The sequence below is a fragment of the Phoenix dactylifera genome, chromosome 16 (genome assembly GCF_051530095.1).
Source record: "Phoenix dactylifera cultivar Ajwa chromosome 16, Ajwa_hap1_PhDact_Kaust_v1.1, whole genome shotgun sequence".
Taxonomy (NCBI): Eukaryota; Viridiplantae; Streptophyta; class Magnoliopsida; order Arecales; family Arecaceae; genus Phoenix; species Phoenix dactylifera.
Window position 1 is genome coordinate 10671206 of NC_143205.1, and position 27572 is coordinate 10698777.

The window sequence follows — 27572 nt, forward strand, 5'->3', positions numbered from 1 at the left end:
GGAGCGAAGTCATTTGCCTTCCGATCCCTTGTAAACCCTATCCTGTCCACCGCTACCGGCCTCTCCAAAACCCTCTCTTGCTCCATCGCGGCCGCAGTTCTCCCAAACCCTGAAGCTCGCGCCTGCGGCAGAGTAGAGAGAGCTCGTAAATCTAGGGTTCTCGTTAATGGCGACCCGAGGAGGTAGCATCAAGTCCACCTCCATTAATGGCGTCAAGCTTTACTCGGTCTCGGGCCAGCGTTCTCTGCCCACATGGCTCCCACCCAAGAAGCTCAGAGCCCTTCGTAAAGATAAAGGTACTCCTTCTTTTTTTCACTTCTATTTGTTGGATTCGGTCTTTTGTTCTTGATATCAGATTGGCACTTCCTTTTTTTGGAGCTTAATTTCTTGTTGATAGGTTACCTAATGTCTTTTGTTGTGAGATTTTTGGCAATGACTGATGTAATTTGACCTAGTGCATGAGTTGTAACTGATTAAATAATTTGCTTCTTTTGTCATTAACTAGATTACCTTCAAAGGGTGGACATAATCCAGGATTTGAGGTTCGAGACTGCGACTACCAAAATTAAGGTGACTCCTGATGGAGAGTATGTCATTGCATCAGGTATGACAAGTTCCAAATATCTTGCCTTTTCTTTTTGACTGTCAAACAACGAAGCCTTAACAGAGCCTTTTAACTTTGTTCTAATATGTATTGGTTTCTAGTACATTAATAATTCCGTTGTATGGTCAAAAATTTTTCTGCTTGAGTGATCAAATCAGTCTATGAGGCTCAAAAATAATAAGGAATCTATGATGTGGTAAGATTTTGCTGAAAGTGTTTCTTTCATTGATTATTGGGGGTGATTGCACAACGAACATAACATCTCACTTTCCCCTCTTTTTTAGTACTGGGAAGATATCTTTCTGTAAGTGTATAGGACAAGTTGTGTAATAATAAGTTAATTGAACTCATACATTTTCTAATGTATAATGCAAAAGGGTTGAGTCTAGCTGTCTGCTCCTCTCATGTGTGCTAAAGCATGTGCAAAGAGAGGCTGAGAGCCCAGCATTGTGATGGATTTTGAGGTTTGAGCCATTATGCAATTTTTTGTTTACTGACAATGGGACTCATATCCAGCTAATGTTTTCCTTACAAATAAGCACATGCAGCAGTACAGGTGCAAGATACTAGTCAAGAATAAATTGTTATTTATCTTGTGTTCTTTTGTCTTTCTTAATACAAAGTTGAAAGACAGCATACTTGAAGATATGCTTAGACAATGATTTAGGCTCAAAGTTATGTTGTATTAGGGAAATGAAAGGAAAAAATAAAATTAAATTTCTTGCATAAAGCGCAAGATGATAAAGTCTAAGCGGAGGATCATGAGATAAAGATAGAGATGACAACAATGGTATTTGTTATCTAGGACTTTGTTAAGGGTGTGGATTTAGAACGAGGTTTACTGTCTTGGTACTGAACCCTATAATAGTGTCGGTACGATATGGTACGGAGTTCGGTACGTCACATGTACTGGTATTGGTACTGAACTGGTATAGTACGATACACCCCGTACCGTACTATCTACTTACAAAGTACCATTTGGTGACTTGAGAAGAGAATTTTTGTCATGGGATGGTGGGCCTAGGATGTTACAAGATTACATGAAGGTACGAATCATTGGTATGGAGTGGAGAACCAAAATATTTGTAGTAAGTGGAATTCTAGATGATCGAAAGAAACCAATTATGAAAACAATATTTTGAGGAAAACATTATCTGAATAATTTAAAATATACATTCAGGGGGGAACATATTTTGTCCTCCAAACCATTAAGGAAGCTTGAAAGACTTGTAATCTTCAATGGAACCTATTGGGACCATTGAAAAGGAAAAGAAAAAAAATGAAGAGTAGAACCCACCTGAATAGGTTTTATTTAGGCCCCAACAACAAAAGGAATGGTAAAATGATTGGTGGGGTTTTTAAGCCAATTGAAGGTAAGCATGCAATAAATGTTTCTAAGAGATGTATAAGTCCTTCTGCATATTGGTGATCAGAAATTGTCAAGTTAACTAAGGATGCAAAGTCATTTTGTTTTCCATAAATATAATGTTTTATTACTAAATCATACCAAGTGCTATGGGATGTACAGTACTGATCCAGTGTAATACTGGCATGGCATGGGGCTTGTTGTACCTTGTATTGACACATGATAAAAGCGCTGCCATAAACTAGAACCCAGCGCTGCCAAGTCCCAAGAGTGATTGCAATTACAGTCGAAAATGGCTCGAAATCACTTAATTAATCATCATAGAAGCATACTATTCTCCAATCAAACGTTGTCATTTGATTATGATATAGGCGGTTATTTTATTGAATGAAGCAAACTAAAATTTCATCCAGTGTCTAGTAATACACAAACCAATGCTTTTTACATCCTTCATGATAGGTACATTACAATACACAAACTAGTTCATTATGGGCAATTCTAAAACACCTTATCTTGAATACACCCTGAATTTGACACTAAGATCTTTTCTAATGTAGGCTCTGTTATGCAGAACCAAAATACTTCAAACTTCTAGTCAGGTAAGTTAACAAGTTATTCGCTCTGAAATACACTAAATAGGTGCGTGAGCTACATTACTCAACATAGCTAACAGTGTAGTATCAGGACAATAGAACTTGGAAAGCAATAAGGATCGATACTTCTTAAAACTCAAATAGTTAATAATAATATTCTGTAAGAGATATCAATAAATCATTTACCAATATAACTTTGTTTTGAAATATTGAATGATTTTGAAACAAATAGTATCATCAAGATACATGCCTTTTGGTGCAAAATTGCTGAAAACATGAAACACTTGTTTGACTAAAATACACCTAGAAATACTTGAATATGGTAGGGTACACAACCTTCAGTGCTTGCTTGGATGGTATGACCCCTTACTTAGGCAAGGGAGTAGGGGTTCGATTCCATTAGGAGTCAACCCTCGAGGGTGGGGTGGGTACAGGGTAGAAAAGGTTGAGATTAGCTTCCCTCTATCTCAAAACATACAATGAGATATACTTGAAAATTACTTGGATACACTGGAAGCTTTAGAACACTTATTACTATTATTTCAATATCAACTGGTTAGTGACCAACTATATATGCTTGTTGGTCATGGACTCATTGATTCATTAGCTAAGGGTTCACTTAGACCAACTCTTGTACCCGTTGGTCGATTCCAATTATTATACTTGCTAAATGGAGTTCACTAATGATCAACTACGATACCAGGTGGTTAGGGGTTTCATTGAACCCTACTATTATACCCATCAGTAAGGGATTCATTGAACTAAAAGATTCCAACCGTATGGGGATGAGGCCATCCCACTTTTTTGTGGAATTGTATGTGACATGTCGTGACATTCAGGACGCCGGATGTCCTATCTATTCTTTCTTGGTCCTTGTCCGTCCTGTCCTGACACTTGGGATGGTGGGATGTCTCATCATCACATTGGGATGTAAAATCCTTGTTGAAACCAACAATTACATCCACTGGTTAAGGGTACACTGTTTGACCATGGTACACTGTTTGACCATAATTTTTATTTCAATGATTAGAATATGAGATTTTTCATTATTACATAATTGTTAAAGCACTTCTAAGTTCTAATAATAACATATAGTTCAACAATATACTTGCACCATATAAGTTTCGAATAAGGCAACTTAGCTGGAGTCGTAAATGCAAATGTTGCTAAATCATTCAAAACACAAGGATGAAGCTTCTGAAGTTAATTTATGTATATGTTTACAAGAGATTTTAGAAAATCATACAAGTTATGATCATTTATAATAAAAATTGAATTTTGAGTTTTCTTATAACAAAACAATTGCTGAATTCAATGTCTTTATGATGATTCAATCTCCAATAGGAGTGAGATCGTGAAGCCGATGTTGAACAAGAGATGGAAGGAATAAGAGTTCTAAATAAGGTAAGAGGAACCGGTATTGGGTACCATACCGGTTCTCTGGCGGGACGACTCGGTATGGGCCATGCCGTGCCTATACTGAGAGAGGGCACGACACTGTGGGAGTTTGGGAAAGAGAAAAGAGAGAAAGAGCGCGAGCGAGGGAAGAAGGGCCGGAGGAGGGCGGCGGACGCTGGCGAAGGGCCGACGAAGGCTGCGGCAGGTGAGGCAGCGGCTGGTTCTGTTTTGTTCTCCGCGCGCGGCGAAAAAAAATTGCATTTTTAAGTGAAGTCGGCAAATCTATTGTCGACTTCACTTAAATCGTGGAATTTTATAATTTTACGATTTTTAAGTGAAGTCGGCTAGCGTTTTGCCGACTTTACTTAAAAATTGCAAAATTTTTTAGTCGTGGTCAAACTTTTGTTTTGTTCAAAATAGGAGAACCGGCCGCGACCTCCCCTGGCGCAGCCTCCGTCGACCGCTTGTGGCTTCCGTCGGCCTCCACCGACTCTTCGCTGGCGTCCGCCACCCTCCTCCGGCTCTCCCTACCCCGCTCGCTCTCTCTTTCCTTTTCCTCCGGCTCCAACAATGGGTCTCATTTTTGTTGCTGGAACTGTACCGGTGAGCCACCGGTATGGCTCGGATCAGCAAGAATCATCCAGTTTGGGACGGTTCCGTCGATCTTGGTTCTAAATCTGTGGACATAAGTAAATAACTTGTAAAGTGGAACATCAGCTATTTCAGGACACTTACTGATTCCTGTTCTAAAACTTCATGCACCACCTTCTTTCGTCTTAGAGGATTGCTTGGTATTCGCTTCTTCTTTACTTTCTCTCCTTTCCTTCAATAGTTGTCTACTTTATAGGTGGTTGAACTTGTAGGGTTTGCAAAAATGGCGGAAGAGTGCTGCAACCTCCTATTTATAGATGGCTTGTAAGCCTTTGGTGTCTCACCATGGGATATTAGCAACTAGGTTTCCAGTATAGGAGAAGCTAGGTGGCTGAATTTCTGGTATGAGGCACTGCTTTACCAGTAATAAGCATGAGGTGGTAGCTTAATGAAAATTAGCATGAAGCGGCAATTAATAAATATATTAGAGGTGGCACAAGCATGAGATGGTTGTTTAATACTTAGCATTTTTGATAAGCATGAGCTGGCAGATGTCAAAAGATGCATGAGGTGGCAGATGTCAAAAGATGCATGAGGTGGCCACAACTCTAGCATTGGCAAGTTAGTCCTTGAACTTTTTTTTTTACTTAGACCTAGGATCTTATTAGTCATTAAATTCGATACTAATGCAATTCTCATACAAAAGCATCCGTCTCGTGATGTTTCCATTCACATATATTAGTACTTGCTACAATACACTTTGCTCATATATACTGTAACTGATCATGTAATAAGCACTAATATGTAGGGCAGTAGGGGTATTACAGATGTGTGTCAACTTCATCAATCTACGTATGTAGGTGTGGGGACATGTTGTTCCGTACCAGTAAGCATTGAATGGAGGTCGGCACTAAGTTCAATGGTCTCACATGACGGCACATGAGGAAAGACAAGGATCAATTTAGTAGTTAAAGGGTTTCAAAACAAAAGCTACCTAGTTGTTATAATTATGAAAGAGTTCCAAGAAAAGAAAATTCTAGACTTGTTGGAGTTCCAAATAAAAAAAACTACTAAGAAAAATCTAACTTGAATGTGCTATCCACATGCATTGAGCATGTTAAATGCCAGTATTTATATTTTTATATATGTATATATCTATGCACATTTTTATATATGTATATATCTATGCATATTTTTATATGCATGTGTGTGTATATATATATATATATATATATATATATATATATATATATATATATATATATATATATATATATGCATGTTGCAATGAACTTTACTTGGATTACTCATCTCATTAGGTTAGGGAAAAATTGAATATATTTAATAATATGTAATTTCCATGTATTCTTTTGGTTGTTTAGTGAACAAGGTCCCATACTCAAATTGATTTTGAGTATTAGCTGTGCATTGACACGGAGTTAATTGTTGAGGTCAAATCTGGTGGAGGGGATTGGAGTTTTGATGGTTCTAGATGGTAAGAGATGATGGCCCAATTGTAGAGTGGCTTACCTTCCTATCATATCAGATGACCAAAGGTTGAGTCCTAGCTGAGGGAACAATGCACAAATAGGACAGCTGCATGACGTCCTTGCAGACATCCAGCCAACCTTTTACCAGGGAATGGGAGAATTCCTGCTACTGCTGGTGGGCCAGCAGAGCCTTGAGCACTGTGGGAACTGGCTTCCCGGAAAGCCAGCCTCAGCCGGGGTCAGAATAGAATGAAGGGGATGGTCCTTATCTTGTGTTGGCAAAGAAAGCAGTTTGCAGGCGGATAACAGCAGACATGTTATTGGTTTGACTCAATAGTCCTTAGTGGATCCTGCTCTAATAGCTCTGAATAAATTAAGTGCATGCATTAAGATATGAAGGCTTCTTATTCTACAAAAATGAAATCAGGGTGGAATGAAACTTTTTTGCGATAATGAGGGATCATGTAAACAAAGGTTTTATCATCTTGTTGATGCAAAATCAGCGGTCGCATGTTCAAGTTAAATGGTAAAGTAGGAGCTGGGAAATGTTTTACTGGGAAAGTTAGGACCTTTTAGCTAAAGAGGTGTGAAAACTGCCAAAAACTTCATTTTCCTGTTAGGGAATTTGAGCAAGAAGTTCGTTTCTGACTCTTGCTTCAGGAATCTTTAAGTAGTGGTTTGGTTTGGTGTTGAGAGTTCATGGACAAAATCTAGGGGTGATGGTTATGATTTTGCAGGTCCCTAAAGGCCTGTAATCAATGGCTAGATTTGATATTTTGTAGGCGTGCAAAAGGGTATGGTTAGCCCATGACCTGATCCAGTCTGTACATAATTAGGCCTGATCCAATCTGATTTTTAAAGTGTACATCAGGTTTTGTCTGAAAAATGATATGTTTGAAAAATTGGGTTGGGTTTGATCATACTATATTTCCTACCAACCAGTCCTGACCCAACCTGTGTGCTAACTGGGTTTAAATCTAATCAAAAACCATATGGCCTGACCTGAACCAACCTGGTCAATTTGACTCAACCCCAAAATCCATGACTTTGAAATTTCTCTCCTATATCCACCGATGCAATTTATTTGTAGATTGAAGGCTTAATCAAGGCTGAAATGCATCCTTGTTGACAACATTAGTGATAGCAAGGAGCACTAACACGTTGCCTATCATTTGAAGCAGCATGCCTCCAAGTGGACTGGACATTGTGTGCCGAGTGTGGTAAGGTTTGGATCCTTTCGATATCTAAAGATTTGTTTTTAAGGAGACATGTACAAGTGTCATACCAGTGCCTGTTTGTAAGTGTTGGGTGTGTGTACTTTAGGCTAAATTGAAGGGCCCGTAATATAGGTTATTTGTAGGGTTAAGGTCAATTTAGAGATGAATGCTCTTTGGTGAGTGGGAATTTAAGAGGAAGCAGTTTTGCCTTGGAAAGCAAAATATTAAGGATATTAATGGGGTCCTAAATCACGTCGAATGTGTGATATATCACAGGATTGTAGCTGAAATTTGTTAAATCTAGCAAGGATGCGATAATGGCTTATTTTGAGATCAGTAGATCCTTGTACAGACTCCTATTCCTGAGATAGATTGCAGGGAACTAGGTATTACACATCTATTGGAGTTGTTATGTGATTTGTTGAGGTAGTAATCCAGATAATTTTGTGTTAAAATCTGATTGTGGCTTGTACGTGGACTCCTACAAGTTCTTATAGTTGAGGAACACAATGCTCTCACAACAAGCATTTATGGTGTAATGGCAGTGCCTCTGTTGCCAATGCATAATTCTGGACTTGTTCAGAGGAAGAATCTTACATTTTTGTGGAGATGACCTCAGCATATTGAGATGCAGAAATTGCATATTTAATATATTTTTGTTTTATGAAGTGGTAATCTTTAGGCACATGCTAGTCTCTTGACCTGATGTGTAGATCCTATGGAATCGAGTTGGGAAGTTATGAAGGACCATATTTTTTGTGTTAAGGATGTTCTCCTTTCTAAGCGTTTAGGGAAGGATTGTTCTAAACAACAGAAATGGTATTTACTTATTCCTATGTGCAGCAAGTCGATCAATCCAACTGTGAAAAACCTTATGGCAAGGTACTCTAATTGTCGAGACAAGAAAAGTGGGGGGAAACAGAATATCATTGGCTTTTTACAGCATTGTTTCGTTGAGGTAAGTGGCTAGTGTTGATTAGTTCAGGTATAGTCTAAAAATATTGCGGAGTCGGTACCTTAGGAAAGGCACCTACCTTAGCTAATCTAGAAGCCAAGTGCAGATAGTTTTGTTTTTTCATTTTGTTTTTTTGTACAGAGCTTAGGATCAAGCTTTCTTATAGTTTCCACATAGCAATTTTTCTTATTGTTTCACAAACTAGGTACCTTTAAATATAAAACCAAGCCATAATGATATTTTAAGATGTGGTGGTTCCTCTATTTTTCTTGTTATTTGCTGGGTGGGTTGTATTTGTTGGAAGACGATATTAGGCATTTTCACTGTTAATACATGGCCATTGACCTAGGTGGCTACTTGATTGTTCGAGGCATGGTCGGTGGAACCGTCCCGAATCGCTTAGTTCGGGGTGTCTCGAGCTGTATTGGCGGCGGACCGGGACGGTTCCGGCAATGAAACCGAGACTGGTGATGGAGGGGGAGAAGGAGAAGAAAAAAGCGGAAGAGTGAAAGCGGGGAAGAGAGGGAGAGGGAGAGGAAGGAAGAGAGAGGCCGGCTGGGGCCGACCGACGGAGGAGGGGCTCCGCCTTCTTCGCGCGGCGTCTCCCTGACTTTCTTCTGGTTCTTCGTCGGCCTCCCTCGGCCTCCCCCTTCTCTCTCTTTTCCTCTCTCCCATTCTCTCTCCCCCCCATCTCTTCTACTGTGTCGGTACTAGCACAGCAGACGTTAATTCGATGTATGTTTCTTTCCAATTATTGGTACAAGAGTTTTTTTTATTTTTTCTTTCTTAAATTTTTGAAATTAGTACAAAAGCATGGTTGATATTAAAACTTTTATTGAATGAGAATGGACCTGGTTCGCACCAAGCATTGAGATGGCTTGGGGCTGTTTGATGGCATAATTAGGGACAAATACCAGTTTCTACTAAAGGAGATATCAATATGATGGATAAATTGTGTAAGTGTGGAGTGGCTGTCTTGTGCTATGATCCTGAGGAAAGCTGGAGGCTTTTGGGGCAGTTTTTATCTTTCTATTTCTTTATCTTTGCTACTTTTTTTGTTTCCAGTTTATTATTATTATTATTTGCCATAGCTTGCAAGTGAACTGACATGTGACTGTTGAAGTTCTTGCAACTTCTAATTAATCATGCCACTTTTAAGTGTCCTATGTCATAAACTTCTAATTGACTGGGGTTAGTTTTCTCATTTTGCAACAAAGTTTCTGAACCATGACTCTGTTAATAATGTGAGTCAATGGTGAAGGTACATCTCCTGCCTGTTGTGCTTCTCTAATCTGCTTTACTTTCTCTCTCTCTCTCTCTGTGTGTGTGTGTGCTATTAAATGGTTAGTTTGCTTGATCACAGAGCTCACAATATACTTGAATCTCATTCTGGAATATACTGTCTGAAAGTGAAATATCTGTTCTAAACCCTGTCAGTTTCACAATGATTCATGTCTTCCAGAAAAATCCAGCAATGTATGATGTTGGAATGAAATTGCTAGAAGACCTTTATTGCAGATTTGCCTGTCTATATTGTTGACTAAATTTTGACATTGAAATCCCGAATCATCAAACTCTGACCCCTACCATGATTATCACATTTTGGCATATCCTTAATGATTTCCTACTTATATAGAATTTAATTGTATATGATGTCACTTGGTGTAAATTTATGAAGTAGTATTTGGATGGTTTCATGCTAATTGCTGTTTGGATGAAAACATGCGTAGTGTGCTTATCTGATCTTGATATTAGGTATTTATCCTCCACAAATTAAAGTGTTCGAGTTGAGACAATTGTCATTGAAGTTTGAAAGGCATCTGGTTTCAGAAATTATTAATTTTCAGGTAACTTACTATTTAATTAGTTTATTTTTTTTTCTAGCGGGCTATATGTTTCTCGTACATTCCAGGAAAATCTATGCCCTATTTTAAGCCTATTTGTCGCATGCAGATCTAGTGGTTGTTCTTGGAACTTAAATTTCTTTGTGACTTGAGTTTTCTATTTTGATTAAAAAAACAATTGTAATTCCATTTTATGCTGAAATTCTCAAAATTCAGATTTCTCATTTGATCATGTTCGTGCTACTTATTCAAGTTGCAAACTCATTGTGCTTATTTCTCTATGCAAGGATGAAAGTGCTGGTAGCAACATATCATGCTAGTGTGTTGCTGGCGCTGGCATGATGCTAGATGCATGCTACTGCATGGCATGTTTTTATTGCCAGTGTATGCAGTGCACTAGTATGGCATGGCATGTACCATGTAAGTGCCATGAAGACTGCCACAGTATCCCTTTATTGTTTGTTTAACACATTTTACTGCTAGGAATTTAGTGAATGGCTAGTACCTGGTGTCTTAATGTCCCTGTTAGTCGATGAAATCTTTGATGAATGGGGTTAATAGTTATTTGTAATTGCAGATAAAATATTTTTAGATGTTGGTATTTTGTTATTATGAAGCTACTGCATTATATTATATCACATGATAATACCTGCATATATTTTTTGATATAGTTGAGCCGCATTTTGTGTAAAAGAGATCTTAATTGGACAGTAGCTATGTTTTCTTGTTTGGAACATAGTGGTGCTGGAAGCAATAGGGGTCAAACAAATGAGCGGAAAGAGATCAAGGTAGAGAAGCAAGTAGGTGGAGGGAGTTAACAAGTGAAATCCACCACGAAATGCAAATAGAATAATGCAAATAATCTATTTCTTCAATCTGTTTATTTTTGTGCTATGTATCTATATATATATAGATATAAGATGACTCTTCATACCCTTATTAATATATCACAATATTTAAAAAACAAACAATAATTACTTTAACAAACTCTAGGAGACATTTGCATGAACCGTAATTAGTAAAGCTTAGAAACTCTAGAAAACAGATTCCACCTTTATAAGCATATAACCAAAGCTTATAACCACCAGCTATTAATAGCATAATTAATATTTGACTAAACTTTGACTTTTGGCTAAATAACGGGCCACTTCAAGATGGGCCGAACCAAAATGGGCTGATCCCATATGGTTGGACCATCTTTCCTGCATTGAAAGCTTCCATTGTGTGGAACTCATCCTTGAGTTATTTGATTGTTTTACGCTTGGAATTTCTCACCTTCTAAGTGAGCTAACTTGGTCTTGTGTTGTTGTACAAATAATTTGATTTTTGCTGAAAGTTGATGATGCAAAAGGAAACCAAATGGTGTTGGTGCTTTTATGGAAAATGGGTTCTGGAAGAACAGATTGAATTAAATTGAACATAAGACTTTGATAATCACTCTCTATAAAGTTTTTGAGGCATGGACTTTTATCATTGAAAACTTCAAGTTCCATCATCAAATAGGAATTTGAAACTTAAAGTTCACTCATCTTAAATCGAACTCTTATTTCCCATTTGGGTTGATGAGTTCATTTGCATCATGTCTTTTGATTGCATGAGCTTCAAGAACTAGAGGAGGTGTTCTGAAATCTCTTGGAGGAGAATTGAGGGATGAGATGTCACCACACCGTGAGTCCTTGGAAGTGAATTCATGGTTTCTTTCGGCTCCTTAATTGATGCCTTTCCCTTAAGTTGATCGTGGCTATGGGGAATGAACAACTTTGGAGGATCATGGTTGCTCATTTGCAGAAGTTTTAGTGATCAGGAGTTGGGATACCATGGCTTGAAGTTGTCTAGAGCAATCTCCAAATTTGTTTGCTTGTTATTTGATCTGATTGGTTACTTTTTTGAAACTTTCATCTAACCTTCTAATCTAGCCAAGCAGTTTTAGTGTTGACAAAATAACTCTTTGTAATGTGAAAGGAATCCATCAGCTCCTCGTCGATGTGAACCATAGCTTTATAATGGAGCTGTCTCTTGAATAGAAAATAAAAGAAAGGATGAGATTGAACTGATGCTCTGATACCAACTAATGCCAGAAGTATTAGAAGGTTAAGCAAAAAGAGAGGAAAGAAATTGAAATAGAGGAGAAACAAGTAGTAGAGGGGAGATAACATGTGGAATCCACTATTAAATTCAAATAGAATAACATAAACAATCTAATTCTTCACTATGTTTCTTTCTTCATATCCTTCTCATTAATGCATTACAATAATCTAACAAACAAATAATAATTACCTTCACGAACTTTAGGAGGCACATTCATGAACTAATAATTAATAAAACCTAGAGGTTGGCCATACCACCTTGAACCGGGATAGTTCCCCCTGTTGGTTCTGAACAAAGGCCATACCCAATCCCTCGGTTCAATTAAAATGACCTTCGGCTCAATTAGCCTGGCTCAATCCCTGCCTGCGGCTCAATTAACCCCCATTCGTCTCAGTCCCTCCTTGTCTCGAGATTTTGAGAGACCCACACCTTGCCACTTGAGATCGTAGCACTCCCTCCAACCCCTCCCTCATCCCCCAAGGCTTTGCGGCTGCTTCACCCCTCTCACGCTCGCTCGGGTTAGGGTTTCCCTTGCCCTCCCCCTTCTTCCCTCCTCTCTCTCTCTCCCCCTCATGCACTTGCTTGGGTTAGGGTATCCCTCACCATTCCTTCTTCCCTCCCTCTCCCTCTCTCTCCTTTTTTGCCTCTTTGGCTCTTCCTGTGTTGGTATGCCCTAGAACGGCATGGTATGAATTTGTACTGCGTTGAACTAGTTGCTAGTCGGTATATCCTCTGGTACTGGTTTGGCTAATTTTGCCAGAAACTCTAAAAGACACTCCACATTTATGAACAGACAAGTAAAACTTGTTAACTACCAACTATTGATAGCATAACTAATATTTGACTCGACCTTGACTTTTTGAGTAAATATTGGGTAACTCCAAGAGGGGCTGGCTAAAATGCGCTAACCCCAAATGGCTAGGCAAAGGAGCAAGGGTTTGAGCATCGTAGGCTCATGATCGCCCGGAATATCCTTGGTGCATCACTTGCAATGTCGGTCTAAGAGTTGTCCGGCATCAAGGATGCATATGGAGAGAGATTGAATAAGGTGGGAAGAGGAGGGGCTTGAGAGAGAGAGAGAGAGGTGGGAAGGGGAGGGGCAAGCTAAATGATTTTGTTATGTGACATTTCCCAAATGCCTATTTAAGAGAGTGCGAGAGAGAGGAGAGTGGTGGGGAGGGGTCAGGAGTGGGTAGGTGTTGAAGGATTTTTTTTTTAATAGAAGTGCGGAATGGAGTTAAAATGTGAGAGAGAGAGAGAGAGAGAGAGAGAGAGAGAGAGAAGGGTAATGGGCTTTGTCTCCTAGATCAAGTGTGTGGGATGTGGTGGGGAAGGTGATTTAATGTGTATCACATTTTTGACGCCAATTTAAAAAATTAATGAAATTATAACACACGACTTGAATAATATTTCAATTTGATTAATAGTTTTGAGTTACTAAAATATTATTAATTAAATAAGAATAAGCAAGAGGCTGATGTGATGGTAGTACAATATCGGCTTATTTATTTATTTTAGATTGAAATATCATTCTTACTATTTAAAGATATGTTTGGATAAAAACAATAATAACTAGAACTGCAATAATTAATTTTTATTAATTTAAATATATAAATTTGTATGGATCCTCCTGGGTGCTTCCAACCCTTATTGATGGTTCCTTGCACTCGCCCCACACCCACTTTTGGCTACTTTGGGTTGGACCATTCCTCCTGCATCTCTCAAATGATGCTCAAGTCCATCATGAATATTGTTGTTGTCTCTAGTAAAATTCATTGTGATGTTGATAGTCTATGTGACAGTGGCATGTTAGTCTAGGCATTTAGCAAATTGTACGACTGGAAAATTTGCATTTTGCCTTGAGCACTACAATAATTGGGCTTTTCAAAGTAGGGTGGTTCTTTTCAAGATTTTAAGTTCCGGGGGGATGGAGGGCGTCCCAGCCGTCCCATCCCATGGGTTGGGACTTGGAAACCCCTACATGGGGAAAAAGAAAGAGGAAAGAAAGAAAGGAAGGAAAGATGAAGAAAAGGAAAAATTGAAAGGAAAGAAGAAGAAGAGAAAGGAAGGGAGAAGAAAAAGGTGGGAAAGAATTCGAAAGGCAAGAGACGAAATTGGCATTGGTATGGGTGCCAAGATGCCAAAATCTCATGTACTAGTACGTACTGGCCATACTGGTGCGTATCGATGGCGATGGTACCTTACTGACTGTACTAGTTTGTACATAATTTTTATTTTGAAGCTATCAGTTTAAGTGCATAAGTATCGGTACTATATTGTTCTCATGGAATAATGGCAGGGGTTCGGAACTAGTATTTAGAACCTTGCTCAAGGCGCATGACGAGGACATTAGCGGATGACATATGTGGCAATGCATGGTTGGATGCAAAGCCTTTTACATTACATATAGTAGATATTAAGACTGCAATATACAACATTTGTTCTATTCAATTTTTTCCATCTTTGATGAAAAGGTTGGGTGGAGACATGGATGACATATTTCAAAAATGAATTATCTAGTTTATTTGTTGTCTTTACCATAATATTGGGCCTCAAACCCCTTTTATTTTTTACCTTTTTTCGTGGAGAGAGTTAGGGGGTGGGGGTGTTTGATGTTGGGGGATTTGAGGGTTAGGAACTTAGGATAACATTGATCTAGTGTAAAGCTTGAGTCAGTTTAATATCAAGTAATGAGAGCCTAGACCAATTTTACACTCCAACATCAAGTTATGTATCTGTAATATGTCGAAAAGCTACATCCATTGACACCCTACTTGAAGTGGAATATCTCGGTTCAACTTTATTACATCCGGACCACCTCTATGATATTCGTGTCAGTTGCTTTCTCCTATTCAATAAGTAAAACATGTATATTTCATTGTTCCTTAATAGATTTTTCTGTTATTTGTTTATGATGGTTCCTCAGCAATTGACTTGTAGTTGGAGGATCCTTTATTCAATATTTACCAAAGTGCATTTGTTTTGAAGCAGTTCTGGAATTTCTCTTATATCATTGATTTTTTCATTATAATATTAATACTACTGGTGAACATATTTTATCTGTTTCTATTTTTACTGTTTTTAACAACTGTAAATAAGCTGAAGTATGAAATGACAGTGGGCAAAAATGTTTTTTTCTATAACATCAAGTGGGAACTAGGAAGTGTTACTCATTCGATTTGGCTATGAAAAGCTAAATGGAGGTTAAACTTGGGCTGATTGCTTGCGAGAATCATCCTAGTAACATGCCAATAAATTCTTCTCATTCTGGCTTTTCTTGAAATAGTTGTGCATATGTTACTAGCTTTCTTTAAATGGTTTCTTGCTTCTCTGGTGGCATAAGCAAATAAAAAAATTACACCCTTTGCTATTCATTTCCTAACGGAAAAGACTACAGAGCAGCTGAAAGATCTCCTGATCCAATGTGGAACTGGTTTAGTGGGGGTACTTAGAAAGCTACCTTGAAGAAGCTACCAACCTCCATAAGTTGCACCATTTCACCTCATGCCACATGGGATGTGGAAGTAGTGGGAGAACTCTGTAGTGTCCCCTAGAGTTATTCTTGGATAATTACATGCACTGTGCCTGTGTATATATTTCTAGTCTAGTCTGGTTCTCTATTATTTTCTTTTTATGTTTCTGTTCATGCCAACTTTTAGGCTGGTTTTGTTTATTGGACTTGTCTTTGGATTTCTAGGGCTTTTATAGATGATTATTTTCTGAATGGAAAATGAACTTGCCCTTGAATAGGTACTAGATGATGATTATTCAAAGATTGCATTTTTGTGTGCTGACCGTTCTGTTTGCCTCCATGCAAAATATGGAAGTCACTACAGCTTAAGGATTCCAAGGTTAGTTTATGCTTTCCATGTGTTTCTATGCCAGATTACCATACATGTATTTATGCTAGATGCAGAACCGCAGAAATCACTAAATTACATGAAATTTATAATGGCCATTCTTTAAATAAACTTATTCTTTTCTGTTTCTCTCTTTTTTTTTGTCTGTATGCATTTCTGTCTCTCAGCTATGCACACATAAATATATAATTCCTAGCACCTATAATATACATTGTAGTTCAATACCTGCAGTCCTGTATAGATGGTAATTTGCTTGGAATTAATATAAGTATTGCTGTATTTTGGATATGTTGCTTTGTGTCTTCTATCTTGAGATGTATGCATTTCTTTAGCGAGTACAAGAAACGAACTGTTAGAAGGCTTCATGTATAATGTATCTTCTCATTGATTCAAACCTTTCAAATTGGTCAGAAAGTTGTTCATATATGTTTGTTCAGTTATTGATGAAGTGATCATTCATTTTATGTTTCCTTGTTTGATTATACTTCACATCTGAATGCTATTTTATTACATTGGAGTATTAGCTAAGAAATGGACATTGGTGAAATATGCAGACCCCGTGAGTCTTAGGCTAAACATAGAGTGCCATGATTTTAAGTTGAACTGGCTTACAAAAGTTCCCACTGTGCTAACTATTTCAAGGATCTCAATTATTGCTCACTTTCCATGTTCAAAACTCCAAATTCATGCCTATCTGCTAGAATCACAAACCTTATCATTGAGGGATCAATTGGCATTTCACAAATTTTTTTAGTTTATGCTATGCAGATACTTGAAATTTGTTATGTATTCATTGGAAAGAAAAAGATATATTGAAACCGGAACTAGATAATCTGAATAATTTGCTACTTCTACTATAGAAAATCCTCAACTAGATAGTCCAAAGTGTCATACAACAACTTTTTGTTTAGATGGAATCCCTTTAAATCCATGAACTTTATGCACAACCACAGATTTTTAATAGAGCGGTGGCATACAACCAAGATCCGCCGAACTGGTATATGAATCCGTACTAGTCAGCGGACGACACCGTACTGACACATGGTATGCTTGGGTGTGCCGGTTCTGAATCGGCATGCCCATTTTTTTTTAAAGTTTTTCAAGTTTGGTTAATTGGTGTTTTTTGATGTTTTTATGATCCTGGTATAACTTAAATGATACATCTTGTTGTTTTAAAGTGATACAAAATATAAAATGATTAGTGAGATCTTGGATGTTATAAGAAGCAACATAAAATATCCGAAAAATCAACTAGTGAGGTAGAAGATAAAAAAATAATACAATCAATTATATATATTTAAATTACAACATACATACCGATATCTAAAATTTCGTCGAGTGGCATTCCACACGAGTCCGTTACCAAACCCAACCTCGGCTACGATGCCTCTTATAGATATTTGTATTATTAACATAGTCAGAAGGCACATCAGCCCACCTTTTTAATCAAGCGGCTCTGTAGTTTTGTACTTTTATCCTATCAAGAACATATTTTAGATTATAAGCACTCTCGGATCTCTCGTTGAAGCTTTGGCTCTAAGAGGTGTTTTCTGTCTGATAATACAATTGTGGAGGGGCGCATTCGGATATATTGGCTGCAAAATCTGACCCATAAGATGCTCTAGATTGCGTAGGATAGTAGCCACTGGAAGATGATGCCTCAAGCACATCATATCTATATCCATATCCGTATGCCATAGGCTGCCTGTGGCTATGGATAGTAGGATCCGGTATACAACTCAGAGCCTGATAAGTCTATGGATGCTACCTACTCTACGTGCGAGATCATCTGCAGCTGTATCGTGTTCTCCTAAATGATCTCGAGGAGCCCATCTCCTATATGCAATTGTATCCTCGTGGGCTCTACTAGATCGTGCTCTTTGGTCCCTATTTTGTGTAGCATGTGAACTGAGATTCATCGGTGAATCGGAGACCACCTTGTGACTGTAGCTTTGGCTCATAAATAGTGGTCTTATGTCTTCCATTTTTTTTCTGGCCAGCAGATGCATGACCGCCAAATCTGTCACTTATATATTTTTAATAATTTTTAAATTTAAAAATATGTTCAAATTTTATAAATTCAAAAAAACATATGTTTTCTACTTTAGAAAATACTTTTGAAATATGTATTACGTACTACTAATTTTTCATAATTTTTGGTAATAATTATATATTTCTAATTATTTTTGAAATTAAAAATAATTTTTAAATATAAATATTTTAAAAAATTAATTTGATTTCAGATTCATGTAGAACCCTATAATGGATGCTATATATATTTTTCTAAGTCCGTGGGCATATATCAAAGGCTACTTATTTCTCATTTTTTTTCAAATTTAGGCTTAAGCCACTATGCGTATGATTGTATCAAAACTTAAATAAGTGAACACCAAATTTAGCCGGAGAGTAGCTTGCATGCCTCTAAATACATTTCTGATTTTATATTTGAATTTTATGTTATTTTTCTATTTTTCTATTTTTTAGTTCGAAATATATTTTAAAAATTATAATTTGAAAATTAAAAATTTTTTTGTCTTCGTATAAATCATCCATAGATCTACAACATATCATAAAATCAAGCCAAAATCAAAAATTTTGGCATGATCTTTCTTGATTTTGCAAATTTCAAGGTATTTTTTGGCATGTATAAAAAAAGAGAGAAAATGAGATAGGGGTGAGGAAGCGTATCTTATTTAGAGTTGGATCCTCCTTCAATCGTGCCGAATTAACGTATTTTTTGCGGTCGGAAAGGGGGGGTATTCAAATAGGGTAGGAAGGCATGAGAAACTTCTTGGGCCTTCCCAACCGTTCTTTAAAATAAAAGGAAGAGGGAGGAGGGGGGTTGGTTCAAAACTGGTTCGACTTGGGTGCGAACTGTTTGGTTCATAGTGGTTATACATGGTACTGGCCGGTTCGGATCGAGCCCGAACGGCTCGTGATCGATTCCAGTCGGTTCTTGTTGGTTCCTATCGGTCTAAAACCGGTCCCGGCCAGTTCGGAGCTAGTTCTGAAAAAAAGGTGAACCGACTCGGTCCCCTATACGGTCGGCTCGGTACGGGGCAAATCAGGTGGTTTGTCTCTGTTCGGCGGACCTTGCATACAACCATGTCTAGCAATAATCAATTAAGTGTTAGAGCTTCAAACAAAGTTCGTTACGACTACTATAGCATTCCAATAAACCCGGTCCTACTTGGCTTGTGAGTCTATGTGCTTCATTACATCTCTGTATTGCTTCCATGCTGCTTTAAGATTTTAGAAGTTTCCTAAATTTTTTGCATCTAGACATGTGAATAATTTGTTTTTGTATTCTATTACCTCGAATATACATCTTGGATATACATCTAGACTTCTGAGTTTTGTTTTTTTAATCAGAATGGGAAGGGACATTGCATATGACTGCTGGTCCTGTGACTTGCTATGTGCTGCTTCTTCCCCAGATTTATACAGAATAAATCTGGAACAGGTTCTCATCATATTTTAATTTCATTTGAAATGTCATTTTTCATTATTTGAGCTTGCCCTCTGAATCTATAATTCTTACTTCACAGTAATAATAAGATGCTAAAGTATGCATCAACTTGTTGGCAAAGTTTTGAGTTTAGTTTTAAATTTGTCTTTGTCACTTTTTGGAGAATGTTTTCACAGTTATACTAAATGCGTTCTGCCAAATTTAGTGTGTACAACATTATATTGAAGTATTTGCTGATTTTCTTTTGGTGGCTTTCGATCTTTCTTTTTGTGTGGATAACCAAAAATTGGTAGGGGGAATTTTCTTACTATGAGAATCATAGGAAACTATCTAGTTCATCATATTGGCTTGAAGGAACTGCTGTCCTGAAATGGTAAAAACAAAATTCTGTCTATGATATGTAAGCATATGGGTTGAATCTAACCATCATTAGTGCTCGCTCAGTCTTGTGGAAACATATAATTGGTGTCATGTCATATCTACAAACACTTAAAAGCTCTATCAAGCAGTTAAATATAACTCTCCATATATGGGCTAACAAGTGCCAGAGCAGCCTCTTTATATTTCTGTTTGAGAAACATATATTTGTTCAAAGATAATCACTAGATGTCTAATCAAACTTGAAGATATGGACCCTAACATGTTATAGGTTCATATGCAGGTTTAGGAATTAACTTAATCCTAGTGTATCTGCTTCCTATAATCTTGATGGTTAAGATGAACATAAATTACATGATTATTGGTGGAATAGCAATCAAGGAGATTCATTGGGAGACACATTGGATATGAAACAGCTTAAAGAGGACTTGACATGGTTGACAATTAATATAGTGAGTTTGTACTTTGTAGTGGAATAACATGAATTCTAAACCATTTGATTTATAACCATATTTTTTATTAATAAAACTTTTGTTATAGCTGTTCATCTTCTCTCCCAATGCCACAGTGATTTTTCAACCCATGGATACAAATCAATATCTTTTGCTTCATGGACTAATCAATTTGGAACGGAAAAAATTGGCACATGCAGAGTGCAAAGGTTGATGAATTGACCAAATCTTTCAGTTAATAAATTCCTCTTGTTACAGCTGCTTAAATCTACTAATGCAAACCTGACCTGCATTAAGTGAGGCCTTTTAATCTCTTTCATGGGTAATTTCCATATACTAAATATCTGATTGTTTAATCTCTGTTTTTTGAGAAATTGAATATTGTTACATTCTACTTTCTACATGCTTTACTACCTGCATGAGTTGAAAATACAATTATCACCGATCTTTAGCTTTAGTTTCTTTGTGTATGCACCCAGAGGATTTGAAAGCTTGACTTAATTTCAATTTTCATTCTTTTTCTTTATGTAATATCTCCACAGATGCTAATATTCTCCTGTTTCAATTTGCCAGGGTCGTTTTCTGTCATCACTTAACACACAGTCACCTGCTATAAATGCAATTTCTCGAAGGTTGGATGGCATTATTAACAGTTGCCAGCACTTTTTTTTTCATTATAAGTTATAATAGTGAAATTGCTTGTCCAAAACTGATCAAGTTGTTCTTTACATTCTTTGATCAATTCAGTAGCGTTCATGGGCTCATTGCTTGTGGTGGTGAGGATGGTGCTGTGGAATGCTTTGATTTGAGAAGAAAATCTTCTGTTGGTAGAATCAATGCTGTCATGCCTGCTGGTGATGTTGACCATGTAATGCTCTGGCCTATCGTTCTCTTTCTCTTTATATGATGCAAATTTTATATTCATTTCTTTGACAAAGGTTTTAATGTCTTGCGCATCTCCAGGAGGTCACTGCTGTGCAGTTTGATGAATTTCAAGGATACCTCATGGCTGTTGGGAGCAGTGCTGGAAAGGCATGAATATACATCATTTATGCATATTATTCATTTTTTAATCTGCGAAATGGTTTTCTTTGGGAAATATTTCAATAATTTTCTTTACCTGATTTTACAATATTGCCTTAACTTTCAGCAAAAGACTATTGTCATCTGAATAATCTATTTTTAGATGTTCCACAAAACTGGATTTTATTTCTTCACATGTTCATTTTTCAACTTGAGAAGGCTATTATTGCATAGCCTTAATCACAGGATTTTAGAATATAAACATTATCAACTAATAAATAAAATATCCAGTGTTGGACCTAAATATAGTAATTAATTTTACCAAAAATATTCAGTATATATATATATATTTATATGGAGTAACACCTTCATTATTGGTCATTTTCTATATAGGTCAAGCTCTAATACCGTGTCAATTAATGACTTTAATCCAAAAGCTTTAGCATTGGGAAATGAGTGAACAATGTATATCAGGCTTAACTCTTTCAATGATGATTTTTATTGCCATCTATTCCTTATATTTTTTTGGTATATTTATCTGGCATGTGCATCACTTATGCCATTTAAACGAAACTTGGCTCATATGGACTGGCCAGCTGGTTAGACCAGTCCATATTCTCTTATACTTCATCTCTTTTCCTCTCTTCTTCTCCTCTCTTTCCCGCTTAATTTACATGTTTTATTAAAAGAAAAAAAACACTTGTTTCTTTCTCTATTTTTTTTCCAATCCCTTAAATTGAAAATCTTCTGTTGTTGATTTCATCGATTTCTGCTGGAATTTGTTCTTGGTATCTTAGATATGATAGTCTTTTTCTCTGTCTTTGACATCTTCCCTTATCAGATTGTTGACCTATTGTGTCTTTTATCCACATAGTTCTCCTGAGTAATTTGTAGTGCAAATATTCTTACTTCTCTTATGGCTGAAGTGCAGATATCAATCTATGACTTGCGTATGTCAGATCCTGTTCGAATTAAGGATCACATGTGAGTATTCTGTTTATATTCAGTTCAGTGTGGAATATTTAAATAGAAAATATAAGCCTTAGATTTTAGAAAAATTGCCTCATTGTGGCTTGCAACCACTTTAATTACTTTACAGGTATGGAAGCCCAATATTGAACATCAAATGGCACCAGACACTTAATTCTGCAGAACCAAAATTGGTCACCGCAGATAGTCATGTTGTTAGGATATGGGATCCTAATACAGTAAGAATTATTTTATATAGAAGTAATGTATATTTTTTATGTCTGGTATTTAATAATTGCTGGGCTTTATATGTGCATGCACACGCACACAGCAAGAGAAATACGAACAAATGTTTATATATGGATATATTTATTATATATATTTCTAAACTAATAATGAATATGCATATATACACACAATACATGCGCACACACATGCGTGTATCTATAAAAATATATCTATGCATATGTGTATGCCTGTATGTATAGATACATAAATGTATATGTGTATGTATGTAACTCAACTCAACTCAACTAAGCTTTAGTCCCAAACTAGTTGGGGTTGGCTATATGAATCCTTTTCCTCCATTCCGCGGTGTATGTGGATACGTATGTGCATTATTAATTTAGAAATGAACAGACATACATATGCATATATATGTGTGTACAAGGCAATTTGGTCCTTTAACACCTGATGGTTGGTAATTATGTTCATGTAATGCATTCTGAAACTCTGTGAGGTTTTTGCTGTAGCCATGTTAGGCTCCATCCCTTGACTTACTGGGGTTAACTTTTGTTCTATATTTTTAGGCTGTGTAGTTCTTGTTCCTTGTTGTTGAGATATCAAAAGAAATTTTCATGGTAGCTTAGGTGAATATATTAAAATCATTTAGCAGCTTCTTAAATTGGTTATTTACATTATTAAGCTTCTCATGCATCTTTTTCTTTGATTATTAGTAAAGCTTTCAAAGTATCTTTGACATGTGCTTGACTTGCCATATCAATTTATGTTGTTTCTTGTGGGCATGAATATTTTGGACATTGTTTGTGAACTAGTACTGTCCAAAATGGTCGGCCAATTTTGTTTCTTGACTAAAATTTATTCAATCTAAAATTATGTTCTATTATGATGCATGGGAGATAAACTTTTAAAAGAATTAAAGAGAGAAGACAGTTAAGATATGGAACAAAAGTTAGATTTTGGCAAGGTTCTATTGTTTAAGACATTTACTCACCAGAAGATACCCGCAAACCCAATGACCAGTTTATGTTTTTAAAACAATTTATTAAGTCGTGTCCATTAATAAAAAAGCGATACAATGATATAATTAGATACCATATCTCAACCTTTGGTTTAATATTAGCAAACAATAGCCTTTGTTGATAGGAAATGAAAGACAAGAGGACCTTGAACTACCCTAAATGTTATTTTAAGTGGAAGATGCTCTTTGCTGAGCTCAAATACATATGCGCTTAAAAGCAGCTTAGGAAAAAAAACCCTTGCATATGGCATAACCTATTCAGAAAAATAATGTATAAACATGCAGCATGCACCTATTGTATATGATGCACCTTGTTTTTGACCTATGTGCCAACTGTACCTATCTCTAAGATAGCCCTTGAAGCAAAAGCAGAGACATTTCGTATGATTTGCTGACAGTGCTTTTGTCAATAAAAGAACCACTCTGCCAATTAGTAGTCACTTTTCTTAATACAATCTTGGGCTAGATTCAATTTAGCTTAAATCAGTTATCGTCCATCATACGCTAGCAACATGCCAAACTTCTAATGTACCTGGAACTAATAAATGATTTAATACTCCAATGTTTACTAAGTAGGACTACCCAAAATCATCCACCTGAAAACTTATGGCAAGTTGATAATGCAACAACTTTGGAAGCTTAACTCAGAAGAGGACATTTTGAACTCTTGGGTACTTTCCAACTGGTTAACCTCTGTTTCATGAATAAAAATCTTCCCTGGTTGTCAAATATTGTCAGAGAGAATAATAAGGATCACAGGAAATTGGTAATTTAGATGAGTTTGTCTAAGGCATGCTCCTCTATTTAAACATGACTTTTTTTTTGAATGAATACTTCACTGTTTGCACGACATTATACATGATCTTTCTTTGTACATGGAAGATACGAGTTAAGTTGTTGATATGACCATTCTTTGCGTTGATATTATTATCTACAATATCCTCGGCCAAAATGCGCATTTTCTCCCTTGTAAGTAACGCTAGATGGTTTATCTGGAGCTGGAAAGTATAGATACTTCTACATATGTTGTGTGTGTATTGCATACATATGAGATAGTGATGCTTCTCAGATACTTCACGGATACGTGTGAGATACTTGTGTTAAGTATCCTATTTTATAAAATTAGAAAACTATTTGGGATACTTTCTAGATACACTTGAGATACTTCTCCAATACCTTCAAAAAATGAGGGAGGGTATTTTCTTTCTCTTTTTAAGGCTAACCTCTTAATGATGAATGATCAAATTTGTAGTCTATGATGTTGATGTTAAATATGAAGTATGGATTTGGTCTTTGGATTTGAATGATGGCTAAATGATGACTTTGTATGAGTTGATGCTATTATATAGAGCATGGACTATGTTACTATGATAGCCTAGTATCCTTTATGGATACCCTTTTACACACATTTATATCTAGTCATATAAGTGTACATGCATATATGTGTAATGTGTGTATAAAATACATATATTTGCATTGGTGTATCCTAGCTGTATTGTATCCTATTTTTTCAAGATTTGCTATATCAATGTATAAGTATCATATTGTAGCCATTTTTCATATCCATGTTCATGCTTCATAAGTCTGGAGTTTATGATATTTTTCATTTTCGAGGCTGGACAAGGTTACAAGGTTTGTCACTATGGTGTGCATTTAATGAGAATTCCTAGGAATCATTGCTATATGTATCCTTTTTCTGCCCATGCACATATTTCATGCCAATAACTCCTTAAAGGTTATACAAGATATTATCTACTATTTATGCTGCTAAAATGGCATTAAAAGAAAGCATTGTCTTGTTTACACTTTTTTGTTAGTATTGATTTTCATGAGATCATCTGAGTACTTTAATCATCAAACAACTTGCGCCTTACTAGTAAGTATCCTCAATCCTCCCACATGTTGATGGACCTCTTTAGGTTTTTAAAATTTTTAGAGTTATTTCCTTAAACTTTTTATGAATTTAAATTTCTTTTGACTAGCTCAGCTGGATAATATTTAAGGGGATCATATGATCTTCTAAAAAGTGATTGTAACTTCTTATTGCTCTGGAAATATTTATTCATTTTCCTTATATTGCATTATTAGTGATTCATCCACTTGGTGTTCTATATTTTCATGAGATTTTGGTTAGAAAATGATTTTTGAAGGTACTAATGTTTCACATTTCCTGTTCAGCCACATTCTGAAAAAAATCGTGGTGACTTAAAATATATGTATAATGTAAATTAATTGCCATCTTTGTACCTAGTGCTTAGCAATTTCGTTAACACCATTGCACAATTTAGTTGAAGAATTTGGTATGAGAGGGCTTTTACCTTTTTTTTCAGGGAGATAACATGACCAGCATAGAACCAAATGCGGGAACTATCAATGATATATGCATTTTCCGCGAGAGTGGCTTGATGTTACTGGCTTTGGATTGCAGCCAGATACCAGCCTACTTCATACCTGCTCTTGGTCCTGCCCCAAAATGGTGCTCCTACCTTGAAAACATAACGGTGTGAAAGCCTACCATGTTGTGTTATCCTTAAAATGAACATATTATTTGGTTTTATTCCTTTTATGCACTAGAGGTGTATTCTGACTCTAAAGCTTGTCTTCTTCTGTGACTTTCTTGTCTTGTAGGAAGAGATGGAGGAAGGATCACAAACAACCATATATGATGATTACAAGTTTTTAACTAAAGAAGACCTTGAACGGCTCAATTTGACAAATTTGATTGGCACCAATCTCTTGAGAGCTTATATGCATGGCTTTTTCATTGACTACCGATTGTATAAGAAGGTACTGATTTCTGACATTAAACTTTAAGTCTGTGAAACTTGTAGTATCTGATTCCATCATCTCCTGGGTAGCCCGTTTTCTGACTTTGAAAATTCTTTTTCTTGTGGAGAGCAAGTCTAAATCTCAAACAGCTCTACGCTGTTTAAGATTTTACTGTGTCAGATTGTTGCATTACTGAGTTCTGGATCCTATTATAATGTTTCTAAATAAAGCTGTTTGAAATAGAAATATGTGGAAGTTTCAGACAGTTCTTTTTCAAACCTGTATAGGGTGGATTAGTTGGATTCTTGATGTTTAAGTCTTTTAAAATTTTATGAGAGTTTTAAATGCCTTTATATGTTGTATCTATGCTGCATTGAAACTGTACAGGCATTATATGTTCATGTAATATAAAATACATTGTACTGCTTGTTCATCCTTTTTGCTGTTTCTTTTCATTTATCAGCATATCCTTTGTTCCTTTGCCCCTGTAGCACTACTAGTTTAGTAATTTTTGGCATTTATATATTCAAATCTTATTTTGCATAGATGCTAGGAAACTTGTATTCTCTGTAACCTACTGTTGCTGGGAAAATGTATTGGATGTACTTGCTCTAGTTTTCCGGAGCAGGGAAAAGTACAAAAATGCATACCCCCCCCAAAACCATCGAGAAAGTTGTTTTTATATACACGAAATTCAATAGAAACCACTACAATCTGGTGTCCTGGTATTTATGTCTTTTTATGCATTTTCTACTAGTTCTCATTAAGTTTTTGATACATTTTCCCTGTTTCCACTGCAAACTTTCTCTGACACATGTCACCTATACTATCCCATCTTCGTGTCTTTTCCTGGTTTGCAAATTATGAACCAATGTTCACCCTTGTTTCTTTTAATGGGAAACTTCTCAGTTCCCATTTGATTTTGATCAACAGTTCCAGTTCCGTTGGATCTAAATTAGATAATCTCTTCTAGCCACTGAAGTGTAGGCACTTACTGCTTGATGTTAAGTTAGAGCAAACTGTAGTGTAATGATTATTAAATGTCCATGATGGAGGGTTACATATTGAACATGAAGAACATAAAAAGCAAGTTCTAGATTCGTGAAAGATATTTCAGGCCTTGTTTTGGAATTGATAGTTGTTTCTAGGTTCTTCAATATGTTTAAAATATGTAGGATATTGGTTCTCAAAGTGGTGCACTATACCTCAAGCCCAGCTCAAAGAATTTCAGTTAGCAAGCTTACA

The 27572-nt window shown here is 36.4% G+C and overlaps 1 protein-coding gene across 3 annotated transcripts in view; it reads left to right on the forward strand.

Moving 5' to 3' along the window:
• The window catches only part of EDA7 (embryo sac development arrest 7), a 34909-nt gene continuing 7337 nt past the window's right edge, over nucleotides 1-27572 (forward strand). Inside the window, exons 1-12 of one of the 3 annotated variants that reach the window (XM_008802575.6) lie at nucleotides 1-296; nucleotides 506-604; nucleotides 9970-10061; nucleotides 15897-15997; nucleotides 19379-19469; nucleotides 20879-20937; nucleotides 21053-21173; nucleotides 21269-21337; nucleotides 22260-22312; nucleotides 22428-22536; nucleotides 25889-26059; nucleotides 26187-26345. In XM_008802575.6, the coding sequence (XP_008800797.4) occupies nucleotides 167-296; nucleotides 506-604; nucleotides 9970-10061; nucleotides 15897-15997; nucleotides 19379-19469; nucleotides 20879-20937; nucleotides 21053-21173; nucleotides 21269-21337; nucleotides 22260-22312; nucleotides 22428-22536; nucleotides 25889-26059; nucleotides 26187-26345 (1254 nt within the window). In that variant the 5' untranslated portion in view covers nucleotides 1-166. Of the gene's footprint in view, nucleotides 297-505; nucleotides 605-5010; nucleotides 5174-9969; nucleotides 10062-10261; nucleotides 10479-15896; nucleotides 15998-19378; nucleotides 19470-20878; nucleotides 20938-21052; nucleotides 21174-21268; nucleotides 21338-22259; nucleotides 22313-22427; nucleotides 22537-25888; nucleotides 26060-26186; nucleotides 26346-27572 lie in introns of those variants that run through there. The other 2 variants (XM_089927995.1, XM_088712898.2) reach the window with 2 other exon arrangements.